At 50.1% G+C, this 20347-nt stretch overlaps 1 protein-coding gene across 1 annotated transcript in view; it reads left to right on the top strand.

Moving 5' to 3' along the window:
* TTC23 (tetratricopeptide repeat domain 23) overlaps window positions 1-19996 on the top strand; it is a 68974-nt gene extending 48978 nt beyond the window's left edge. Inside the window, exons 7-10 of the mRNA XM_040969286.1 lie at window positions 4221-4348; window positions 8977-9126; window positions 18728-18810; window positions 19506-19996. Of these exons, the coding sequence (XP_040825220.1) occupies window positions 4221-4348; window positions 8977-9126; window positions 18728-18810; window positions 19506-19620 (476 nt within the window). The 3' untranslated portion in view covers window positions 19621-19996. The remainder of the gene's footprint in view (window positions 1-4220; window positions 4349-8976; window positions 9127-18727; window positions 18811-19505) is intronic.
* The last annotated feature ends 351 nt before the right edge of the window (window positions 19997-20347 follow it).

Genomic DNA, 20347 nt, shown 5'->3' with positions numbered 1-20347 from the left:
GTGAACCACGCTAGGCTGCGGTGGGAGAGACTTTGTGGTCCAACGGCGTTCGCAACAATGCCAAGTAAAAACTACCTACTTAGACAGTCACAGAAGATAATTGTCACATTGCACACAGAGGCCTCCCCTTCTCAAAAGCTGTGCTTCCTGTCCAACGCAGCCAGCTCCCAGGGAAATGAGCCCAGGGTCATTGGCATTTCTTTTCATTAGAAGCCTCCTGACCTTGGGGGGCACGCATCAGTCCCACATTGCCCTTCAGATAAAGCCTTGTTTCCTCTTCCCCCCCCCCGGCCCCGGGGCCATGAACCCCTCCTGCCGGAGTCCCCAGTTACAGCCGCCTGCACAGACATGACACCTCGTCGCCCAGCAGGCTCCCCACACCCACCCACAGGCAGCCTAAACATTGGGTCAGGGTGGTGAGCCACACGGAAAGAGACCCGTAGCCTTGGGACACCTCAGCCACAAGGGCTCAGGTTGACAAGTGCCGGTCATGCTCCTGAATTTTAAAAAATGACCTCATCCTCTGCTCAGGCCATGGGCGTCTGGTTACAGAGCATTCTAGAAGTGGTGTTTGATTTAGGGGCGGCTGGTGGAAGAGCTGAAGATGATAGGCCTTTGTGAACCTGTACTCCAGGTTTGTGCTGGAGCAGAGGAATATGATTTCCTGTCCAGCCAGAAATGCTGTTGTCATTTGTCCCAGGGCGGTCTGGGATGCCCTTCCACCAGAAAACTCGTCAGGAAGTGACTGAACGCTCTGTGGTATCAGGACTCGGTTTGCTCTGTTGCCCCAAAACTTCAAAACCTTTTGAATTGTAGCTCCCAAAGTAAATGGGGCGGGGGCGGGGGAGTGATGCAAGGAAGGGGGCAGGAGAGGTAGAAGGTGGAGGTGAAGGAGAGGCTGAGGGAGTTTCTCTGTTTCCCAGATCAAGATAAAACCGATTTCAAAGTTTGGGGCTCGGGGCGGATTAGAGAGGTGTTAGCACCATGGATGGGCTAGACTCAGCCCCTGGCCTCTCCAGTGTATCAGGTCCTGGTGGGAGATGATGAATTCTTCGCATGTTTTGTGGGTGACAGCTCTGAGTGAAGACTACCCCCAGAAACAGGAATGGGGAAAGCATGGGATGTCTGAGAAGCCAAGACCCCAGGGAGTCAGGTAGAGAGATAGGACCCAGAGCTGGCTCCCTGCCCACCCAGGGCATTGCCTTGGGCCACATGGCTATATTCAGAGAGTACTCACCCCTCCCTTCTGCTCATCCACCCCCACTCTTGGGGTGCACCTGCACTTACACACATCCTCTTTTGGAAATCATGACTCCATCTCCCTGAGTTGGAGATCAAGCACTATGTGGGCTTGATTTGAATTTGGCTTCCTTTCTTCTAGCATCTCTGTGCACGTACTTGCACTGGAAGAAGGGGCCTGGTGTGCCCAGGGCCAGAGCTGACATGGCTGCTTTAGGAGATGGCTGTGATCCCCAGCTCCCAGAGAAGGAATACTGGGCAGCAGATCTGCTCTGCTTGCTCCTGTGAGTCAGCTCAGCACACAACAGACATCACACTTTCCATGTGGTAGCATTTTCTCCAAGATGGAAACTTGAGTCATGCTCCAGAAATGCCTCAGTGGCTTGGGCAGTGGGCAGACTCCCATGGAAGGACAGGGCAGGAGGAGGAATTGGCCCAGGCCAGAGACCTCCCAAGGAGGCAGGGCCTCCTGGCAAGTGCCTACCCCCGGCCACTGCTCCAGATCCACACTCCGGGCTCTAGCCGATGAGCACGGCTCGTTTCAGACCGATGCTCTCCTTAGGGTGATTAGATTTGGTAGACTTACTTCCCAAGTGTTTACTTCTCTGTTTGAGAACAGACCACGTGGAATGTACTTGGACTATTTTTCAACCCTCAGGCCGTTCTTGTTGCCAATGTCAGGCTGTTCTCAGAGCTCTTGAGGCATGCAGAACCATTGATCTGCAAACTCTGCAGCTTTTGACCAGTGGATTTGGAACTCGGCCCAGTACGCGTGGGGGAAAAACACAGCCACAAAGAACTGTCGCTGAAGTTAGAGAAGGAAGTGCTCGTTGAGGGCCAGCATTCTGGCAGTCATCCAATGGGTTGTTGGTGTCTGTCCATCTGTTCACTCCTAAAAGCCCTATTAGAGATGTACTGGAGTGATGGTCCCCTTTTCCACACGAAGAAACCAAGGGCAGTGGAGGCTGGCACGCTACTGGAGAGGAGCTGAGCCAGAACTGAGCCCAGGCAGCATGGCTGCAGAGCCCACTGACATGGCTGCTCATTCAGCTTCCTCACACGCGGCCCAGCCCACTTCCTGCTCCACCTGTGGCTCACAGCAGCCTCTTGGGAGGCACCCAGCATCCATATCACAAGACAGATGCAAAGGTCGATTCAATCGAAAAGATATTAGAATTTAAAAACAAAACAAAAAACCACTTGGTGGCTTGACCACAAACAAAGATAAGAAAGGTGCAAACACAAAATTGAAAATTATAAAGGGGGAATAAATAAAAGGGAAAATGTACAGAGGCAAAAGATCGTATTTTATACACAGACACTTGAAGAAGCTCATGGGAGAAAGCTGACGGAATTGGAAGGTTAGCTCAGGATCAGGCGCTTGTTCTTCCAGCCAGGATGCCCACGTGCCCCACCATCATGGTTGGGTTGGTTCCTGGCCTGCTCCTGACTCCAGCTTCCTGCTACCATGCACCCTGGGAGACAGCAGTGATGCCTATAGTGAGTTGGCTTCCTGTGACCCACTTGGGCAACTTGGATGGTGTTCTCAGGCCTTGCAGGCATCTGGGGAGTGAGCCAGCTCATGGAATAGTCTGTCTCTCTCCTCTGTATGTGTGTCTCAACTAAATTAAAAAAAAAAACTTTATGAAAAAGTAAGTTGGAATGGACACTGTTGCACAACAGGCTAAGCCTGGTGTTAAATTCCACTCCTTTCATATAACTCCCGGTTGATGTGCCTGGAAGGCAGCTCATCATGGCCCAAGCACTTGGGATCTGTTATCTGCATGGGAGAGCTCAATGGAGTTCTTAGCTGCTGGTTTCGGCTTGATCCAACCCCTGCTTTTGTGGGCATTTGGGGAGTGAACAAATGGATGGAAAATCCCCCCTCTGTGACTCTCCACCTTTCAAAGAGCATGCATTTTCCATGAACATGTACAACCCTCTCCTACAGCACGGACACATGAGATTCCTAAGTGAAGACCAATATATATGTGGGCCATGATCTTCCCCAACAAGCCTGATGCTTCTATCATGGGTCACTGTGATGTCACCCCCAGGAAGTGAGACTGAAGGAGTCCCACACCTGGAAGCTATCCCATTTTCTTCCATGAGAGCCAGAGGTCAGCCAGCTTTCGACTCAGGTTCAAATCCCAGTCAGACGATGATCAAATCCAAGTCAGGGAAGATCTTGCTTTGTAACATCAGTAGTATCCTAGGACACAGCCTGACCCCAGGAGAGCTGTCTCATCTGGCTTATGAGGCCCACCTGTGACCACGGAGGAGGGCACTGGGGTCATTGAGAATTCTGCAGGCTTCGCCGGCTCTGTGCCAGGAGCTCATACAAGGAGCATACACCTGTCTCCAACTGCACTCCCAGGCCATTGGACTGCAGCTCCCGTTCCTGGCTCTGGATTCCAGTTCTCTTCATTTTCCAGATCCAAGGTTTTCCTTCTTTTGCATCCAAAATGGTACATTTAAAAATGTTTTTTATGACATGGCTGGCAGCCTGTTTAAACCTTTAGAATAGCTGAGGTTTCTTTCCCCAGTGGTGTGTCAGGAGGGTCTTCCAGATTTTTCACATTATGGAAATCTGTCCCAGGATCAGAGTCCTTGAAAATTAGTGGACCCTCAGATCCTAACCCCTGTGAGGAGTTATAGGAAGAACTCCCGGTTGCTCAACCTGAACACTGACCCCTGTGTTGGAGTTGTGGAACGCACTCTTGTTTTTGCATTAGCATCACTTTTTGGTGTCACCAATAAGGTAAGCCGAGTGACAGTCGAAATGGCCATACACTTGTGACACCTGAGTCTTTTCCGATCTAACAGGCAGATCAGTAGGCAAAGGCAGTCTCCTTCTCAGTTCTCTCTCCAAATACCTGTTCTTTCAAATTGTCGGCCACCACTAAAAGCACATTTACTCCATTATTCTTTCAAGTCAGCCAGCAGTTCTCAAGGTAGCTGTTAATGATGCTTTCCCACAGAAGTGGCTGAGCAGCATTTTCAAGAGTGCATGTCTCGTCTTAAGGACTGCAATGACAGCGCAAGAGCCAAATTTCTCTCGGTTCAAGATGAATTTTGTCATTTTCTGCAAATCGTTGGACAAAAAGAGGTGAGTATGAGCTTGGGTTACGACTGTCCAGTTATTTGCATGGGTAAATAGTTGGTATCCTAAGAGTTACTCCTTTACTCTGCAAGCATCTATTAAGCACCTACTGTGTGCAAAACACATGGCAGGCCCTGGAGGAACATGGAAGTAGGTGGCCAAGTGGCCTCTCTTGGAAAGTGTCTAGACATTTTCTCTTAGAAGCTGGGAAGCTGTTTCTAAGAGTGTAGATCTCTTGTCTACCTATGAACGATTCTAAAGCACTTGGACCCCTGGAGGACTCAGAGGACAGATACTGCTTATTGCACCTGGAGTAGGGTGTAGTGGTATCTCATTCCTCTCTCCTCCTCTTGGGTAGTGAATGGAATCTTTGTGTCTAGTGACAACTACACGGAGTGGAAATTCCTGCTCCCTTTCCTACCACTGACCCAGACAGGCACACACTTCACGTGGAACAAGACCTAGTTTGTAGCCATTGGTAATGAAACTCCCAAACATGTATTACCTGTGGAGCCTAATGGTAACCAGGAAGCCACACACTGAGTGTGTAGACATGCTCACGGTAGCACACGGAGGTGACCCTCTGTGCTCATGGGTTCCACATCACAGATTCAACAATCCAGATGTATTTCCGTAAAACATTACATCTGGGGCCCAGCACGATGGCTCCATTGGCTAATCTTCTCCATGTAAACACTGAGGTCACATCCCGCTCTCTGCTTGTGGTCTGGGAAAGCAGTAGAGGACAGCCCAAGGCCTTGGGACCTTGCATCCACGTGGGAGAACTGGAAGAAGCTCCTGGCTCTTGACTTCAAATCAGCTTACTCTGGCCTTTTGGGGAGTGAACAGGTGGATGGGAAAGCTTTCTCTCTGTCTCTCCTTCTCCCTATAAATCTGCCTTCCAAATAAAAATAAATAAATCTTTTAAAAAACAAAAGCATTGCCTCTGCCTTGAGCATATGCAGACTTTTTTTCGTTATTATTTGCTTAAAAAGTAGCAACTATTTGTATAGCATTTACCTTGTATTAGGCAATATGGGTAATCTAGCAATGATTTAAAGTATAGGAGAGGGTCCATGTAGATTATATGCGAATAGGACACCATTTGATTATTTATTTATTTATTTTTATTTGGCCAAGAGATACAGAGCGAGATAGACATAGGGTTCCTCTCTGCTGGTTTACCCACGACATGTCTACCACAGCCAAAGCTGTGGGGGAGGCAGGAGCCTCATCACTCGAGTCATCACGGCTGCCTCTCCAGGAGGCTGGAGTCAGGAGCCAGGTCAGGGGGTCAGCTCTCAGCACTGCCGTGTGTGACTCTGGAGTCTTCAGCGAGGCCAAATGCCTGCTTGCTACACCATCTTATGTAAGGGCCCTGAGCAGCTGAGGGCTGCTGTCGTCCTGGAGCTGATGCCCCACGGAGGCTAAGGGACAGCTCTGTGGGACAGGGGCTTGTTTTTTCCAACCCCTTCCCCTCTTGGCAAACTTAGAGTTCCTCCCTCATCCCTAACCCTACGCTCTCTGTCAGCTAAGTAACACAGGCTTCTTAATTTTATATATTCCTTTTATCACAATTCAAGAGGCAGAGCGAAATTGAGGGAGACAGGAAGAGGAAGATATTGTCATGGAGCTAGTCACTCCACAGTGTACCCAACTTGGGCCATATTTCATTGCCTTATAGGGTGCCCATTAACAGGAGGCTGGATTGGAAGGTAGAGGTGGGGCTCGATCCAAAACATCCCAGTGCAGCTGTTGGGTGTGCCAGAGGAGATTGCAGTTCACAGGGCTGAGCCCACATATCGCCCACAGATTCTGCTACCAGACCAATTCTCTCACACGTTATTGTCATGACCATCCTAACATCACCCATCTCCTGTTTCAACTCTCATTGGTGGGTACTGTGATCTTGCCCTGCCAGGTAGGCCCCAGCCTTAGCTATCGTATGTACCAGTGAGTAGTGCTCAGTGATGGTTGATGCTAACTAGCTACCCCAGCTCAGGTCTCCCATGTGTGTTGGTACTTTGGCCTGATCTTTAATGGCCCTCCTGTTCCACCCTCCAAACCATTTGGTCTCAGCTCCTCACTTACCTACACATGCAGTGGCCTTGTCCCTGGAAGTCCTCAGCAGTAATTCCTCACCTGGGCATGAACCCTCAGGTCATCGCTCACCCCCACCTGTGCAATCCTCTAGTCCCCTGAAAATCCACACCCCCCATGCCCCAGAGCACACCACCAGGTGGCCCGAGGGCTTCACCCAGCACCATTGGCACCTGAGCCAGCCACTGACCCAGAAGGGAGAGGTCCCCCGCCCCGGCATGGCAGCTGAAGGCTGTCTGAGTTCATACAGGCTTCTAACCTAAATGCACCCATGGTTTCATTATGTACCTGGGTCACCCAACCAGAGGGAGAAGGGCCTAGATGTCCCCACCCCATCTCTGGAAGCCCTAGGGGTGCTTCCAGCCCTGCTCATTCCATGTCAGGTGCCCTGGCCATGTGATGCCACCTGCCCACCATGCTCAGCAACCTTGTACCACTCTGACCCTCTGGTCGCAAGCCTGTCACCAGGGGCTTGTAGGTGTCCACCCACAAGGGCTGGGCCCGAGGACAAGCATGCAACTATGCTCAGACCATCCCCAATGTGGCCCCAGCCTACACACAGAAAAGCGATGTTGAGGTAGAGGATGTTTTGACCATAAACGTGAGTGGAGGTCATCCCTGTGGGTCTGCCTTGTGCCATCCTCCCCCTCCAGAACCCCCTCGACCTCTGACCCTTCATTACAAACTCCTGCCTCTGGGCAGAAGCAGACACCACCCACCACCAGCCTAGCCCTCGTACTCTGTCTGCTGCTGTCCCGAGTTTATCCGCTGGTTTTAAATGGACCACATGCTTCTCCCATTCACCCGGGGAGTCCTATCCTGCACCCACCCACCATGACCCTGCATGCTCCTTGCTCCCCTCACTGCACTTCTCCTGACCACTTGAGGATGACAGTATGTCTGTCTCCTACTCACCCCTTGCTGTCCCTTGGCCTGACAGTTACCTCCCTCCACATCCATCTCTGGCTCTCTACCCGGCTGCAAACTGCGTGTGACAAGCTTCATTCAGGAACAGGGGTCACTGGCTCCCCAAAACTACCCAGTCCTACCCCCATGGTCAGCCTGGGCCCTTGCTCAGGGGATGTGATGGCACCCGGTCTCTCTCAGGGGATTTTCCTGCCAAAATGTCCACGGAACCACCGAGGGGGTGAGGTGAGAATGTTCTGTGACCGAAAGAACCACCAGGGACAGTCTGATTGAGCATGTCTGTCTGTTTTAATGCAAGCACAAACTTGCATAGACTAAGAAAGGGGCAGGCAGAAGGGCATTTATCAGCTGTGCTCCCACCCAGCAATGACACTTTAATTGGCTAGAACACATGACCATCTCTCTCTGGATCCTCCAATCGAGTCACAGGTCACATACAACACATAGGCTGGAAGGAATGTCTCAGGTCACAAGCGGGTAGGCTGTGAGTCACATTGACTTCTTCGAGTTGCTTATCAGGGAAGTCCCAGCATAGCTCTCCAAGAACAGAAGAGAAACTGGGGTACAGCCTACCACTCTTGCCTGTTTAGTCAGTGGTCAGGCCAAGTTGAGGTCTCGGTGTGCCAAGACCATTACCAAGGGGTTGCCCTGAGGACACTGTGTGCCAGGTACCTGTGACCTTCCACATAGACTAAGCAGGCAGAGATCCCGGAGCAATCACACATGTCTCGGGCAGGTCTGGGTTCAGCCCTTTTCCATAATGTGGCCTTCACACCACACTCCTTTACCATGGAGCTCCCCCCTCCTACCCTTCCCACCTAGCAGATTGATTCTGGCCTCAGCAGCAGCAGCGGTGTGATTCCTTCACTCCACCCTTGGCCACTGAAGTGCACAGCTCTCCCAGCTCCGTGGGCCCCTGCTGTTGGAAGCGACTCCTGGAGCCCTGCTTTTACCAGACTGTGAAATTCAGCCTTTGTGTTCTGTGGGAGATCATGGAAGTGTGGGAGCCTGATGCTTAGCAGGGCCATCCCCCTGCCAACCTTGGTGTGCAAAGAAATTCATACCAGAAAATACAGTTTTCTGTCCATGTCATTTTTCATTCCATATTGATGTAAACCAAGCATGTCACGTCACATTGGAATGTTTAGCTTGGGTTTCTTAAGCTATTCCCTGTGCAAATAGAACCTTGTGGAATGTTCTGGATGATTGATAAAGGAGAGAAATAATGAGAAACCACAGCTGTAGTTTTCACGTAGGTAGGAACACCCATATGCGCAGTGGGAGGAAAACATGGAAGCAAAGCATGGGAGAGCTACCAGCAGGATTCAGGCCTAGCTCTACCCCGCGTGATTCTGATCAGGCTCCTAAATCATCCCTCACTGAAGGTCGCAGGGACTTCATGCAGTGGCAACACCTGTTGGCCATGCTCTGCTCTCTTCAGGTGGGTTCTCGCAGGAGCCTTGTGGGTTTTCTCAGCAGGTGCTCCTGTGTGCTCTCCCTTCATAGTTCACACCCACCATGATTTCCATCCAGAGGGACAGTCAAGCCCCGCCTCCTCGGAGGTGGCCTTAAGCTCTGCCTCTGACAGCGTCTTGCTCTTTTCCCAGAGAGCCATGGCCATCCTGAGAGAATCCCTTGAAGCCAAGGTGTCCCTGTTTGGGGACTTCAGTCCAGAAGTGGCAGAGACATACCGGCTGCTGGGCGGTGCAGACCTGGAGCAGGGGAACCACCGCGTCGCCCACAAGGCTCTGAAAAAGGTAAGGCTGCACCTGACCCTGATGTGGGGGACCCCCAGGCCTGCTCCCCAGGCCCAGCCCCGCCCGCTGCATGGAGATGCACTTTGTGCTTGGGGAAGATAGCTTGAGCTTTGCCATTAACCTAAACCTTCACTTAAAAAAAAAAAAAAAGATTTATTTATTTATTGGAAAGTCAGATATACAGAGAGGAGGAGAGACAGAGAGGAAGATCTTCCGTCTGATGATTCACTCCCCAAGTGACTGTAATGGCCGATGCTATGCCGGTCTGAAGCCAGGATCCAGGAACTTCTTTCCAGGTATCCCACATGGGTACAGGGTCCCAAAGCTTTGGGCTGTCCTCGACTGCTTTCCCAGGCCACAAGCAGGGAGCTGGATGGGAAGCGGAGCTGCCAGGATTAGAACCAGCGCCCATATGGGATCCCGGCACGTTCAAAGCGAGGACTTTAGCCGCTAGGCCATGCAGCCGGGCCCTAAACCTTCACTTTTGGGTAAAAGGGAAATGATCCTCCCTGACACAGGTATTTTTAAAACTATCAATAATAAAATGATCATTAAAAAATATTTGGAAGGCAGAGTTCTAGAGAGACAGAGATCTCCACCTGCTCCTTCACTCCCAAGAGACCTCACCAACAGGCACTGAGCCAGGCTGAAACCAGGAGGCTGGAGCTCCATCCAGGTCTGCCATGGGGAGCAGAGACCTAAGAAACCCGGCCGTCCTCTGCTGCTTTCCCAGGAGCATCGGCAGGGAGCTGGATGGAAAGTGGAACAGCCAGGATTCAGGACTTGAACCAATGCCCATATGGGTTGCCTTTTAAAACAGGCTGGCAGCCCTACCTACTGAGCCACGATGCCGACCCCTTGATGATTTTTTATCGCACAAATATTTTCAATTTTTAACATAGCGTGATTTCTTGGTCCTTCATGCTAATGGGCTCTTCCTGGATACCTATTTTATAGAGAAATTCTTCTACATTTTCTACCATTATTATTATCTCTTTATGGAGTTTATTTGTATGCATGGTATGAGGCATGCATCTCTTGTTTCCTTCATTCAAATGGCTCCCCTTGCCCAGCACTGTTTTCGTTTGAAAGCCTTCCCAGGTGTAAGGTGGCAGCTTTGGCATCTTCATCATGTCCAGAAGGCCTAGGGTCTGTTTGTTTCTTCATGTTCCAGGATCTCATAGTTTTAATTACAGAGATTTTTTATAAAGTGATTCAGTATGAGGTAGGACTAATAAACCTGTCCTGGCTTTTTATTTCCTAGATTTTTCAGGGTTTCTAGATATTCTTGTTGGTTTGTTTTCTTACCTCATTCTCTATCAACTTGTCTAGCTCCATTAAAGGTGTTGGTATTGTTGTCAGTTACTTGTTAATAATCTTGGGAGAACTGGCATCCTCATAAGTTGTTCTACCCAAGAAGAAGGGATGTGTCTCCATGGGTTCATATCGCCTTGTGTGTGTGTCAGGCACATTTGAAAGTGTTTGTCATGCCATGCAGTTTTTGCACTTTGCTTGTTAAGCATTTTCTCTTCTGTGTTTCTATTGTAAATGGGGACATATTCACTATTACATCTTTTGCTTCATTTTTGTGTAATTGAGGCTATTGGTTTCTCTAATGGCTTCTTTCATGGTTTGGGTTGAGTGTTGATACTGTTACATTTATACAATAGACAGAATTTTACTTTGTTTTCCAATTCTTCTATCCCTCTTTAATTGCTTTCATCTAAACACTCTGACTTGTACTACCAGCGTAATAATCGGCGGCAGTGGCGATAACGGACACCTTGCTTTGTTTCTGCCCTTCGTGCAGGTGCCTCCACTCCTTCTTCATTTAATAGATGCTGGCTTTAGAAAGGTTTATATACTTTTACCATGGTAAGGAAGCCTCCATCAATTTACATTTTATTTGATTAGAAATAGATCCTAAATTTTGGAAAAGACTCATCTGGATCAATGGGCATAATCAGATGATACTTCTTAGTTAACTTAATATAATGTTTTTTATTATAATATTGAACCAACCTCACACTCTTGGACTAAGTCCTCCTTATTCACACTGAATTCTTTGCTTAGAATGTCACCTTAGTTCATTTTGCACTGCCGTCACAGAATGCCAGAGACCAGTTGATTTACAAAAAAAGAAATTGATGTCCAACAGTCCTGGAGGCTGGGAAGTCCATGATGGAGGGGTTGACATCTGGCCAAGGCCACGCTGCTGCCTCACTGCATGGAGGAAGGCGAGAGGGTGAGAAAAAGCTTGGGCCAGACTTAGTCTTGTAGGACAGAGCAGATCCCAGCGTCCATATCTGCAGTAAGCCTGCAGGATTCCATGGGGAGCACAGGATGGGGAAATTCCTTGGCAATTTTCTTTACTATATAAAAAGTGTTTTGTTGATGCTTTCGATGCCTAATGAAATCATTCCAGTAAGCTGCATTTGCCTAGGTAATTATCCATTTCAGGAAATTTTCCAAGTTTTTTACAAAGATTTGCAAATAATTTCATGAATTTTTTTTAAATTTCCAGATTTAATTGTAATTTTCCCCATTTAATGGTTATCTTCCCACTGTAGTTTCTTAATTTTGCATTTGCGCTTTACCCTTTTGCTCTGAATTAGTGGTGTGTGTGTGTGTGTGTGGGTGTGTGTGTAAGAACCAGGATTTTACTCCCATAGACCTGTTGTCCTCCCATGCTCTAGTTCATTACTTTCACATTTTATCTCTATTTTTGTGCTTTATTTTGTTTTGTGATGTCGAAGGTTTGTAGAATTCCATTTTGACATATTTGAAGAGGGACAGCATGAGACAGAGACATACGACAGACGTAGGGATTTTTTCTCACCACTGGCTTCACTCCCCACAATGTTCACCACTGCTGCCACTGGCCAGGCCAAAACCAGAACCCAGTGTGCAATCCAGAGCTCCCTTGGGCATGGCAAGAAGCCAAGGACCCGAATTGTCACTGTTGCTTCCCAGGGTGTGTGGTCATAGGAGGCTGAAACAGATGCAGAGCTAAGTCTGACGCCCAGGCCCTCTGTCCCGGGATGGGAGTGTCATCCCACATAGGTTTTAAGCCCTGAGCTAAACACCTACTCCCTGCTTTGTTTGTCGTCGTTGTTGTTTTCTCCCTTCCTATCTTTATGAGTTGAGATTTAAATTCATTTGCTTTCATTTGTATCCATCTAGATGTTTATTCGTATGAATTTTCCCATTTTAAATACACATCAAGTTTTGTTGTGTTGTCTTAAATTCACTAGATTTAAAAATGGAGAAAACTTTTAAGATGAATCTCTAGGTAATATATTGATCAGACCAGAAGAATTAGCTTCCATGAGCTTTCCTAATTCAAGCCTTTTCCTCATCTTCTGACTTTTCTGCGCTGTAAAAGGCACTAGATTTGGTAACCTGTGATACCTGTTATTTAATGAGTTAACTTGTCCATCATAAGTTAGTCAACAGACTGGCGCCTCTTATGGGCCAGTTACTGGTCAGACTGGTGAAAACAGAAGCCGTGACAAGTGTGCCAGGGCACAAGTGAGTCACCCCATCATGTGAGTTCCCCAGATGGCCAGGAAGACCCACGTTTACCCAATCACTTTGAATAACTTACACATCACATATGTGCCAAATATGTGGTGGGAAGCGAAGCTGGGTGGTGGGAGCTCTGCTCCCCCTCTCCTGTTTCAAGGGGTTGAGGGGCTGATCACCAATACCCCTGGAGTAAGTGCTTGCTGCTCACTGGCACGGGTCTGAGGGGCTCAGGTGTCTGAACTCATGCAAGTCCCGCACCAACCCCCAATGTGGAGCACCTGTGCCCTCCATGGGTTGCCAACAGTGACTCTGAGGCTGAGAGGTAACACATCTTGGCCTCAGTCATGTCGCTAAGATTCGCCAAGCAGAGATTGCACAGCCCACTCCACACTGTCACCTGTTTTCTCCCATGTGTTTCCCACTCAGATTTTTAAACGCATAAAAACCAACCAAGCAAGCAAACAGAAAGAAAAAAAAAAAAACAAGGAACTGCTGGATGTAAAGCCACAGTTAGGGGAGAATGCCAAGGAAAGCAGGATGTGGACCGTCACTGCAGGGACAGACCCCAAGCAAGGCAGTCCAGGTGTCAAGAGGCATCCTTTGTTTTGGGGCTTCCTAGGAACAAGTGAAGAGCTGGATGCCCAGCAGGCCAGGAATGCTGCCAAGCCCTGGCAAGCTGCAGATGCTGGACTCTGAGGCCTGAAGGACTCCCCTCTGGTCAGGCCTCCCCCAATCCTGGCCTCCCTCTGATCTTCCTTTTTTGTGGAAAGGTCTTTTTCAAGGTGGAGATCAAGCTGTCAGCTCCCTGGAATTTCCCTTCCTGCTCCTGTGTTTTGCCTTGCCCCAGCTTGCAAGAGCACAGTCTCCTGGAAAGACTGAATGGCCCAGTTGGAAGCCAGCACTACCTCACAGCCCTGCATCAGACAGTTGAGGCTCCCCAGCAGAGCAGAGGACCACGTCACATCCTCAGAATGCCTGGGACAGGGTCCCCAAGTCCCCTCCATCTACCTGGAGCATTTGCAGTGAATCCACAGGAGTGTAGCAACTGCTTCCCTTGAGGGTGGCACAGCCCAGAGCATGAGGCAATTCCAGCACAGTAAAGAATTGTTAGCAATCATTGGTAAAGAGGCAACCAATACCCAATTATACAAAGCATAATCTATTGATGGGGCCATTTTCGGCCTGCAAAGTATATGTCAGCATCTGTGGGAGGGAAGGATTTAGGGGACATGTGCATAGTAGTAGTTCTGAAAGACATCCAGGCTGGGAAATGGAAAGGCAGAGCCTGTGAGAGTAAAGTGTGTCGAAGGCACAGAAGCAGTCAGGGCTCACTGTCTCTCGGCGTCCTTGAGCCAGGGCCACCAGGATGAGGGGCTCAGGCTTCCTACATCGCCCAAGGGTCCCTGGGCCGGCAGGTGAGACAGCCCCTCCACCTGTTCTCCATGGCCCTCAATCCAAAAGTGGTTCTCACAAAGGATCCTTCACAGATGCCCTGATGCTAGGGAACCCTAACCTTAATGTCAACTCTGAGACACATTGTCCTGCCCTCTCCGCAATAAATCCATTCTTCTCATTGGAATTGGATTACAAAAGAACTGTGCCCATGGGTATAAGCTCTTGAATTTCATCCTGAGACACATGCAACAACCCGTTTGATCACCTTGACTGCTGTCTCCTGGCCTACAGCGTCTGCAGCATCTATCTCCTACGCAGCCCTTTGTAGGAAACGTTTTCCAAACGTAGTCATCCACACCCATGGAGGGCGTGTTCACAACAGGTCTGTGATTGCACTTTTGATTAAAAAAAATATTGGCTGTACATCTAATGTTGAGCATGGGATGGAGCAGACCAAGAAGGCAGGTGAGGGACCGCTGTTTCTTCAGCTGCCTGCCTTCCTCCCCACTGCCGATCCGGAGAGCAGGTGAAGCTGGTGAGGCCGTGGGATGAGCCACAGATGCTGTCCACACACAGGCTGCTAAGGCAGGCAGGCTTCCTCCCAACAGCACTTCCAAGAAGGGAGAGGGTTATGGCTCAAGCCACACCCTCCATTGGATGAAGGAGAGCCTGGCTGTTTGTGCCAGTGCCTTGCCAAGTATGGGTCTTGAACCCCATGCTTCGGGGGTCACCTGACTGAGGCTGTCTGGAGCAGGGTCCTCCTCTCCAGCTTCTCAGGGTGGGAGTAGAGATGGGCAGAGAATCACTGCCCTGTGAGGAGCTAAAAAAGCTCAGCTCAGCTTCAAGCATTCGCACATTGCATCACCTAGAAGAGCCATGGAGGAGTTGTTTGTCCCTAACCTTGGCCTTGGTGGCTACGAGTCTTGAAGACAACACTGATCTTCAGAAGCCATTTTCCAGAACCAGGGAGAAGGTGGGACTTGCAGTGAGAGAGCTGCACACACCGGTGGTGTGGCCCCCTCTGTTGCATTTCTCAAGGTGCAGCCTTCTGAGGGTGGTGCTGGCAACTCTGTGTACATGGGGCGCGGGGAGGGGAGAGGGCACAGGGAATGGGGTCTTCAATCCACATGGCCCTTCCCCACTGCCACCCCCTGAGTTTCCTAAGCCCACGTTTATCCCCGGGCTCTGAAGCCAGCAGATTTCTTAGCCTCCCCTCACCTCCCAGCCCAGGGTTTCTCTTTTTTTCATCACAGCAGCTGCTGCATCCCTGGAGTTTCGACTGGGTAGCAGGGATCCGGCAACCTGTGGTCTCTCTGGATGTCCCCAGCTGCAACAACAAGGCCAGGCGTGGTCCTGCAGGCTTGAAAAACAGGAAGGCAGGAGCAACAAAGCCAACAGCAGGGGTAAATTACCCAGTAGGAAGGCCTGTCTCTTCAGGGCCTCTGCCCGTTGTGGGGGAGGAAGCAGAACTGGAGACCTCTGTTGGCTCCAGATGGAAATTTCCACAGGCAAGGCTCACGTAATTTTGCCACTTGATCCGAGGACAAGCACAGTCCCCAGTATCTGCCTCCAGAGGAAAGGCTGAGAGAGAATCCCCCAGAGTGTGCCTGGCTCAGGACTAGCCCAGGCCCAGCATGCACTTGGGTTCAGGGCCTGTCTGACTCTGGCCCCTTGTTAGAAGCTCTCCTGGGCAGGTCTGTCTCTCTCGTGCCTCAGTACTGCCCAGCTCTGAGAAGCAAGCATCTGCTGGTTTTGCGTGAGCCCTCTCTCCAGGAAGCGCAGAGCCTGTGCAGATGACTGTTTTGAAGGAAGGAGCTGGGAACACAGTTTGCATTCCTAGATGGTGGGCAAGAAAGCAAGCCCCTACCCCTTGGCCCCAGCCAGGCAGGTGCACAGTGCTGCCTTAGAGCTGGCTGGATCATGTGTGCAGTGGCTCACTTCGTTTTACCCTCCCCTCGGTACGGTTTGTGTTTTCCTGGTTACCTTGCTGCTGGAGTCCCTACAGGGCCACCCAGTCAGTCCCCATCTTTTGTACCTGTTGGGTCTGTCAATGTCCAGTTTTTCAGCCAAAGAATCAAAGCACTGGCCACACACACAGATTCCTACACAATGTTAGCCAGGAGCAGAATAGTGGAAAGTTCTGGTTCTATTTATCAGACACCATTGCTATATAAAGACATTTCCTAGTAGGGATCTGTGATGGATTGCTCCACTCCTCTGACAGGCATCTCCTCCAAGAGTAGTTCTGGTGACGCAGGAAGCCTCTGTGCCTGCCCTGCCCTGAGACTGGGGGACAGAAAGCTAGGGTCTCTTATGGTCTCCCGGTGGACTTCCCTCTGCGTCCCTCCTCACTTCCTCCGGCCGGAATTTCAGACACATCTTGCTGGTGACGATCAGGGACCTTAGTGGGGAACCTTCTAGCACCAGGAAATGTCATGGCCAGGCCACAGGCAAGTGATGATGGGATGGGACTCGGCACTCTGGGATCTGGCTATTGCTCAGGGTCATTTTCGCCCTACTCTCCCTGTGGCTTATAGCAAGACTGGCCCAAACCCCGCAAACAAGAGCCTGCTGCCTCGTAAGGGTCCTGGACTCACTGCAGCTTTAAGGGGGAAGGGGTTTGTTGGTCAGAGGGAAGGATGGCTTGCTTTTACAGAATTTGAGTGATGCACTAGAGAAGATAGTAAGGCCAGCTGTGTCCAGAAAAGCAACTCACAAATCTCTCTCATTTAAAACTGACTGCCCTTCCCCAGAAGGACAAGCCACGTTCTAAGACCGCAGGCCACATGCTGCATGCCTCAGAATGAAGTAGGCATTCAGTCTCGACACTTTGGCAGCTCCTAAAGACAGAGCATTCCGGCACTTGCAAAGTTGTGTTCCTGAAGACCTAAAAAATGCTTGGCAGATAAGAATGAACAAACAGTCTTCAGTACCAAGTCCCCAAATTCTCCACACTTCTTTTTAAACTCAAGCTGTTACCATGTTTTTTTTTTAAAAAAAAAAAATCAACCTTTAAAGAATATGTTGGGAAATACTTCAGCTAGGCCACAAAGTGGGGTGCTTTAACACTGTTCAACGTAAGGAGTTAAACATGACCCACCTAGCTGAAGTGCCCTGCGTGTGTGCTTCTCGCCCCAGATAACCACGTCCCTGCGTTTGGCATCAGTCCCATGTTTTGCTTCTCTTACAATGCTTTTGTTTGGCGTGCTTTAGAGCTTCATGTAAACCTCATACTGTTTGCATTCATCTGAGGTTTGCTTTTTCCTCTTGTTCCGTAATCATGGGATTCATCTATGTGGATCTATACACACAGAGACTTACATGTAATAAATTTACATTATTCATACAATGAATACTTATGTGAAAGTTCAGTTAACCTTTCCTAAATATTGCAAGTTGCTCTATAAAGGGATTATGCCAACTTTAATACTCCATATCAATATGTAAAAGCTCTCGTTCCTTCATATCTTTGGCAAATCTTGGTATCATCAGAGTATAATTTTTATGATCTCTTGCGAGAAGGACACCTCATCAAAGTTTGGTTTGCATTTCTGGTTATTAGAGTAAGTTGGCAAGCTATTCCCATCCTTGAGGGATGAGGGCATCTTTCACCCCCTTTTCTGCTAGAAGTTGTCTTAGCTCCTCAGCCTGCTGACGTCTTCATGGGCTCCAAGTGCTGGCCCTCGGCTGTGTGCCCTGTGATTTCTCCCCTCCGTGTGAGTTCTCTTTGCACTTGGTGTGTTCAGGCGCACAGATGTTCAGTTTTCCAAATATCATCAGCTTGGATCAGTCTTTCACTTTTGCTTGCTCCAGAGGCCATCCAAGGAACACTTTCCCACTGCAAGATACCAACTGTCCCCCTCAACAGTTCCATTTTGCATTTCGCGTTCAGCCCCTATAAGTCCTTCTGGGGTTAATGTTTGTCTTTCCTTCATTTGACAAAGCACTGGTTGCAGCACTGTGAACTGACCACTTGTTGTTCCTTCAAGGCCAGTTCTGCCACCTTTTCAGTTCAGTCCATTGTCCGCTGACGGACGGAAACCACCCTCGCACATTCTAGCTTTACAAAAGGTGTTGACGCTCAGCAAAGCAAATTCCTCAGTCTCATCTTTCCTCTAGATGCTTCTGGCCAGTTTTGGCACCAATGCCATCTTTGTTGCTTGGGTCCGCACTCATAACAGGCGATCCAACAACAAGAGTTGAAACAAGCAGAAGGGGGAAAGGAGTCAGAGCCAGCCCTGCATCACCCATGAACTGGATCTTTACCCCTTTGTGCCTGAGGAACTGCTGCAGAGTAACAAGCGTAGCAGATCCAATTGTTTACCAAAAAAACTTGCAAATGTTCTCTGAGCTATGTTGAGGGTCAGTTAAAAATGGAAGCCAGCAGTCATCTGAAGTTAGGGCCCAGTATCCTTTCCCTTTCTGTTAGAAAACATCACTTTAAAATACATTTTTACACACAGGCAGGGATGGAGAGTTTTAGGAAATAGTGCAGAAACTGAGCATTCATTTCCTGGATTCACAGGACAGCCAACCCAAGGTCAGCCAGGCCCTAGAAGCCTCTAGAAGGCAGCAGTCTGACCACGACTGGGCCTCCGGATGAGGTGCCCTGGCTCTCTGAAGGCTGTTTCTTGGGCAGCTTGCCTAACACCACGATTGCCCCCTTGGTCTCCTGCAGTGCCTCCACATTCAGACGCTCCTATATGGACCACACGACAAGAGAACCCTGGCCACCCAGCAGACTGTGGATGTCCTGTCCAAGTGAGTTGGCCACACCTTATTTGCATGGCTTCCTCTGCTGCCACTCAGTTCTGGGGGTGGCTGGTTCTGGAATGCTCTGGGGAAGGCTATACTGACCACCTGTGCAAGGGCATCTTTCCTGCAAACCCAGTTGCAACATCTGGTCCTGGTCAGGAAGTGGGATAAGGAATCTTCTCCCAACATGTAGGTGGCTGTGTCGCACATATCCCTGTACCCACTGATGGGCCTGTGGGAGGTTTACATACCTACTGTAGACCTACCCGGGCTCCTTCCACCCTCAGGTGCTTGTTGGCATGGCAGCTGGACACTTGCTAACCTACCTGCTGGGCTGGCCCCACATCCCTGAACCCAGGCCCAGCACTTCACCGTGTCACAGAGACACCCATGCTCCCCAACCCCATAGATCTTGGCTCTGCCTGAGCCCTAGGGAGAACTGCCGAGTGCATGCCCAGAGCAGTGACCGGCACCGAGACTGGGACCCAGCTGGCAGGGGGCAGGGGAAGCAAAAGCCCAGCATGGCTGACCCCTTTGTTCTGTGCTGCTCAGAGCCAGCTTGAGGTGGTTGTGGGGAGGAAGGTGCCTTAGGCTCCACGCTCTGTGCCCAGGATCCTCCTCTCACTTCCCTCCCACCTTGAGGATCCCCATGAGGCTGACCCCAGCAAGCAAAAGGCTCACCCTCCTCTCCTTGTCTGCAGGGTCCCTGAGGTCGCTGGGAAGTGCAGGCAGACTCCAAAAGCCAAAGTGGCCTTCAACACCAGTGTCCCTCGGTACACCGCGCTGGGGAAGGGCAGACCCAGTGCAGCCAACTGAGACCCCGTCCCCAAGATGGCTCTGGGTGGGCTTGGGTGCTGCCCTTGGAAGGTGGCACCAGATGGGAAATGTGGACTTTGCAGGCCAGCCCTGGGCTCTTGTGCCCCCAGGCCTTTGGTGACCTGAAGCTGCCAGGAGGCATTTCTCTATCATTTCCATTGTCTTTCTGATCAGCAAGGATCTTCGCCCTATCAGCACCACCCAGGCCAGAAGACTTCTCTTCAAAAACTCAGAACTCATGTGCAGGGGAGGTCAGCCTGGCCCTGCGCACGTGGCCACCATGCACAGAGCTGGGGTCGAACTTGGAGGTGCAAGCATGATTTCAGAAGCTTCTTCTCACTGGGAAGGTGTGGTCACTGAGAATAAACAGTTTATGAGAGCCAACGTGCGTGTATTGGCATCATGGCCAGGCCCGTTCTGGGTGCTGTCCCCTCCCAAACTCAGATGAGCACTTTGTCCCCGGTCACCTGGTAACCCCAGGGGCCCTGGGGCTGGGTCCCTGGGCTGGCATTGGTGCCCCTGTAGCAAGAGGGAGGGGTGTGAGCTGGCACAGTCACTGTGTTGCCACGGGTGCCTGCACTGCCCTGGAATCCTGCAGAGTCCCAACCTGCAAGGGGGTCCCAAGCAGGGGTAAAGCTGTGGCCTCGGACCCTGAGCCTCCAGAGTTGAGTGTGCCCTAGTTCTTTATAAATCACGCCATCTGTGCTGTTCCACCCCAGGCCAAGCC

Source organism: Ochotona curzoniae, unplaced genomic scaffold (assembly GCF_017591425.1).
Source record: "Ochotona curzoniae isolate NIBS_2020 unplaced genomic scaffold, NIBS_Ocur_1.0 scaffold_4701, whole genome shotgun sequence".
NCBI lineage: Eukaryota > Metazoa > Chordata > Mammalia > Lagomorpha > Ochotonidae > Ochotona > Ochotona curzoniae.
Note: the sequence above shows the minus strand (reverse complement) of the source record. Positions and strands in the feature narration are given on the sequence as shown.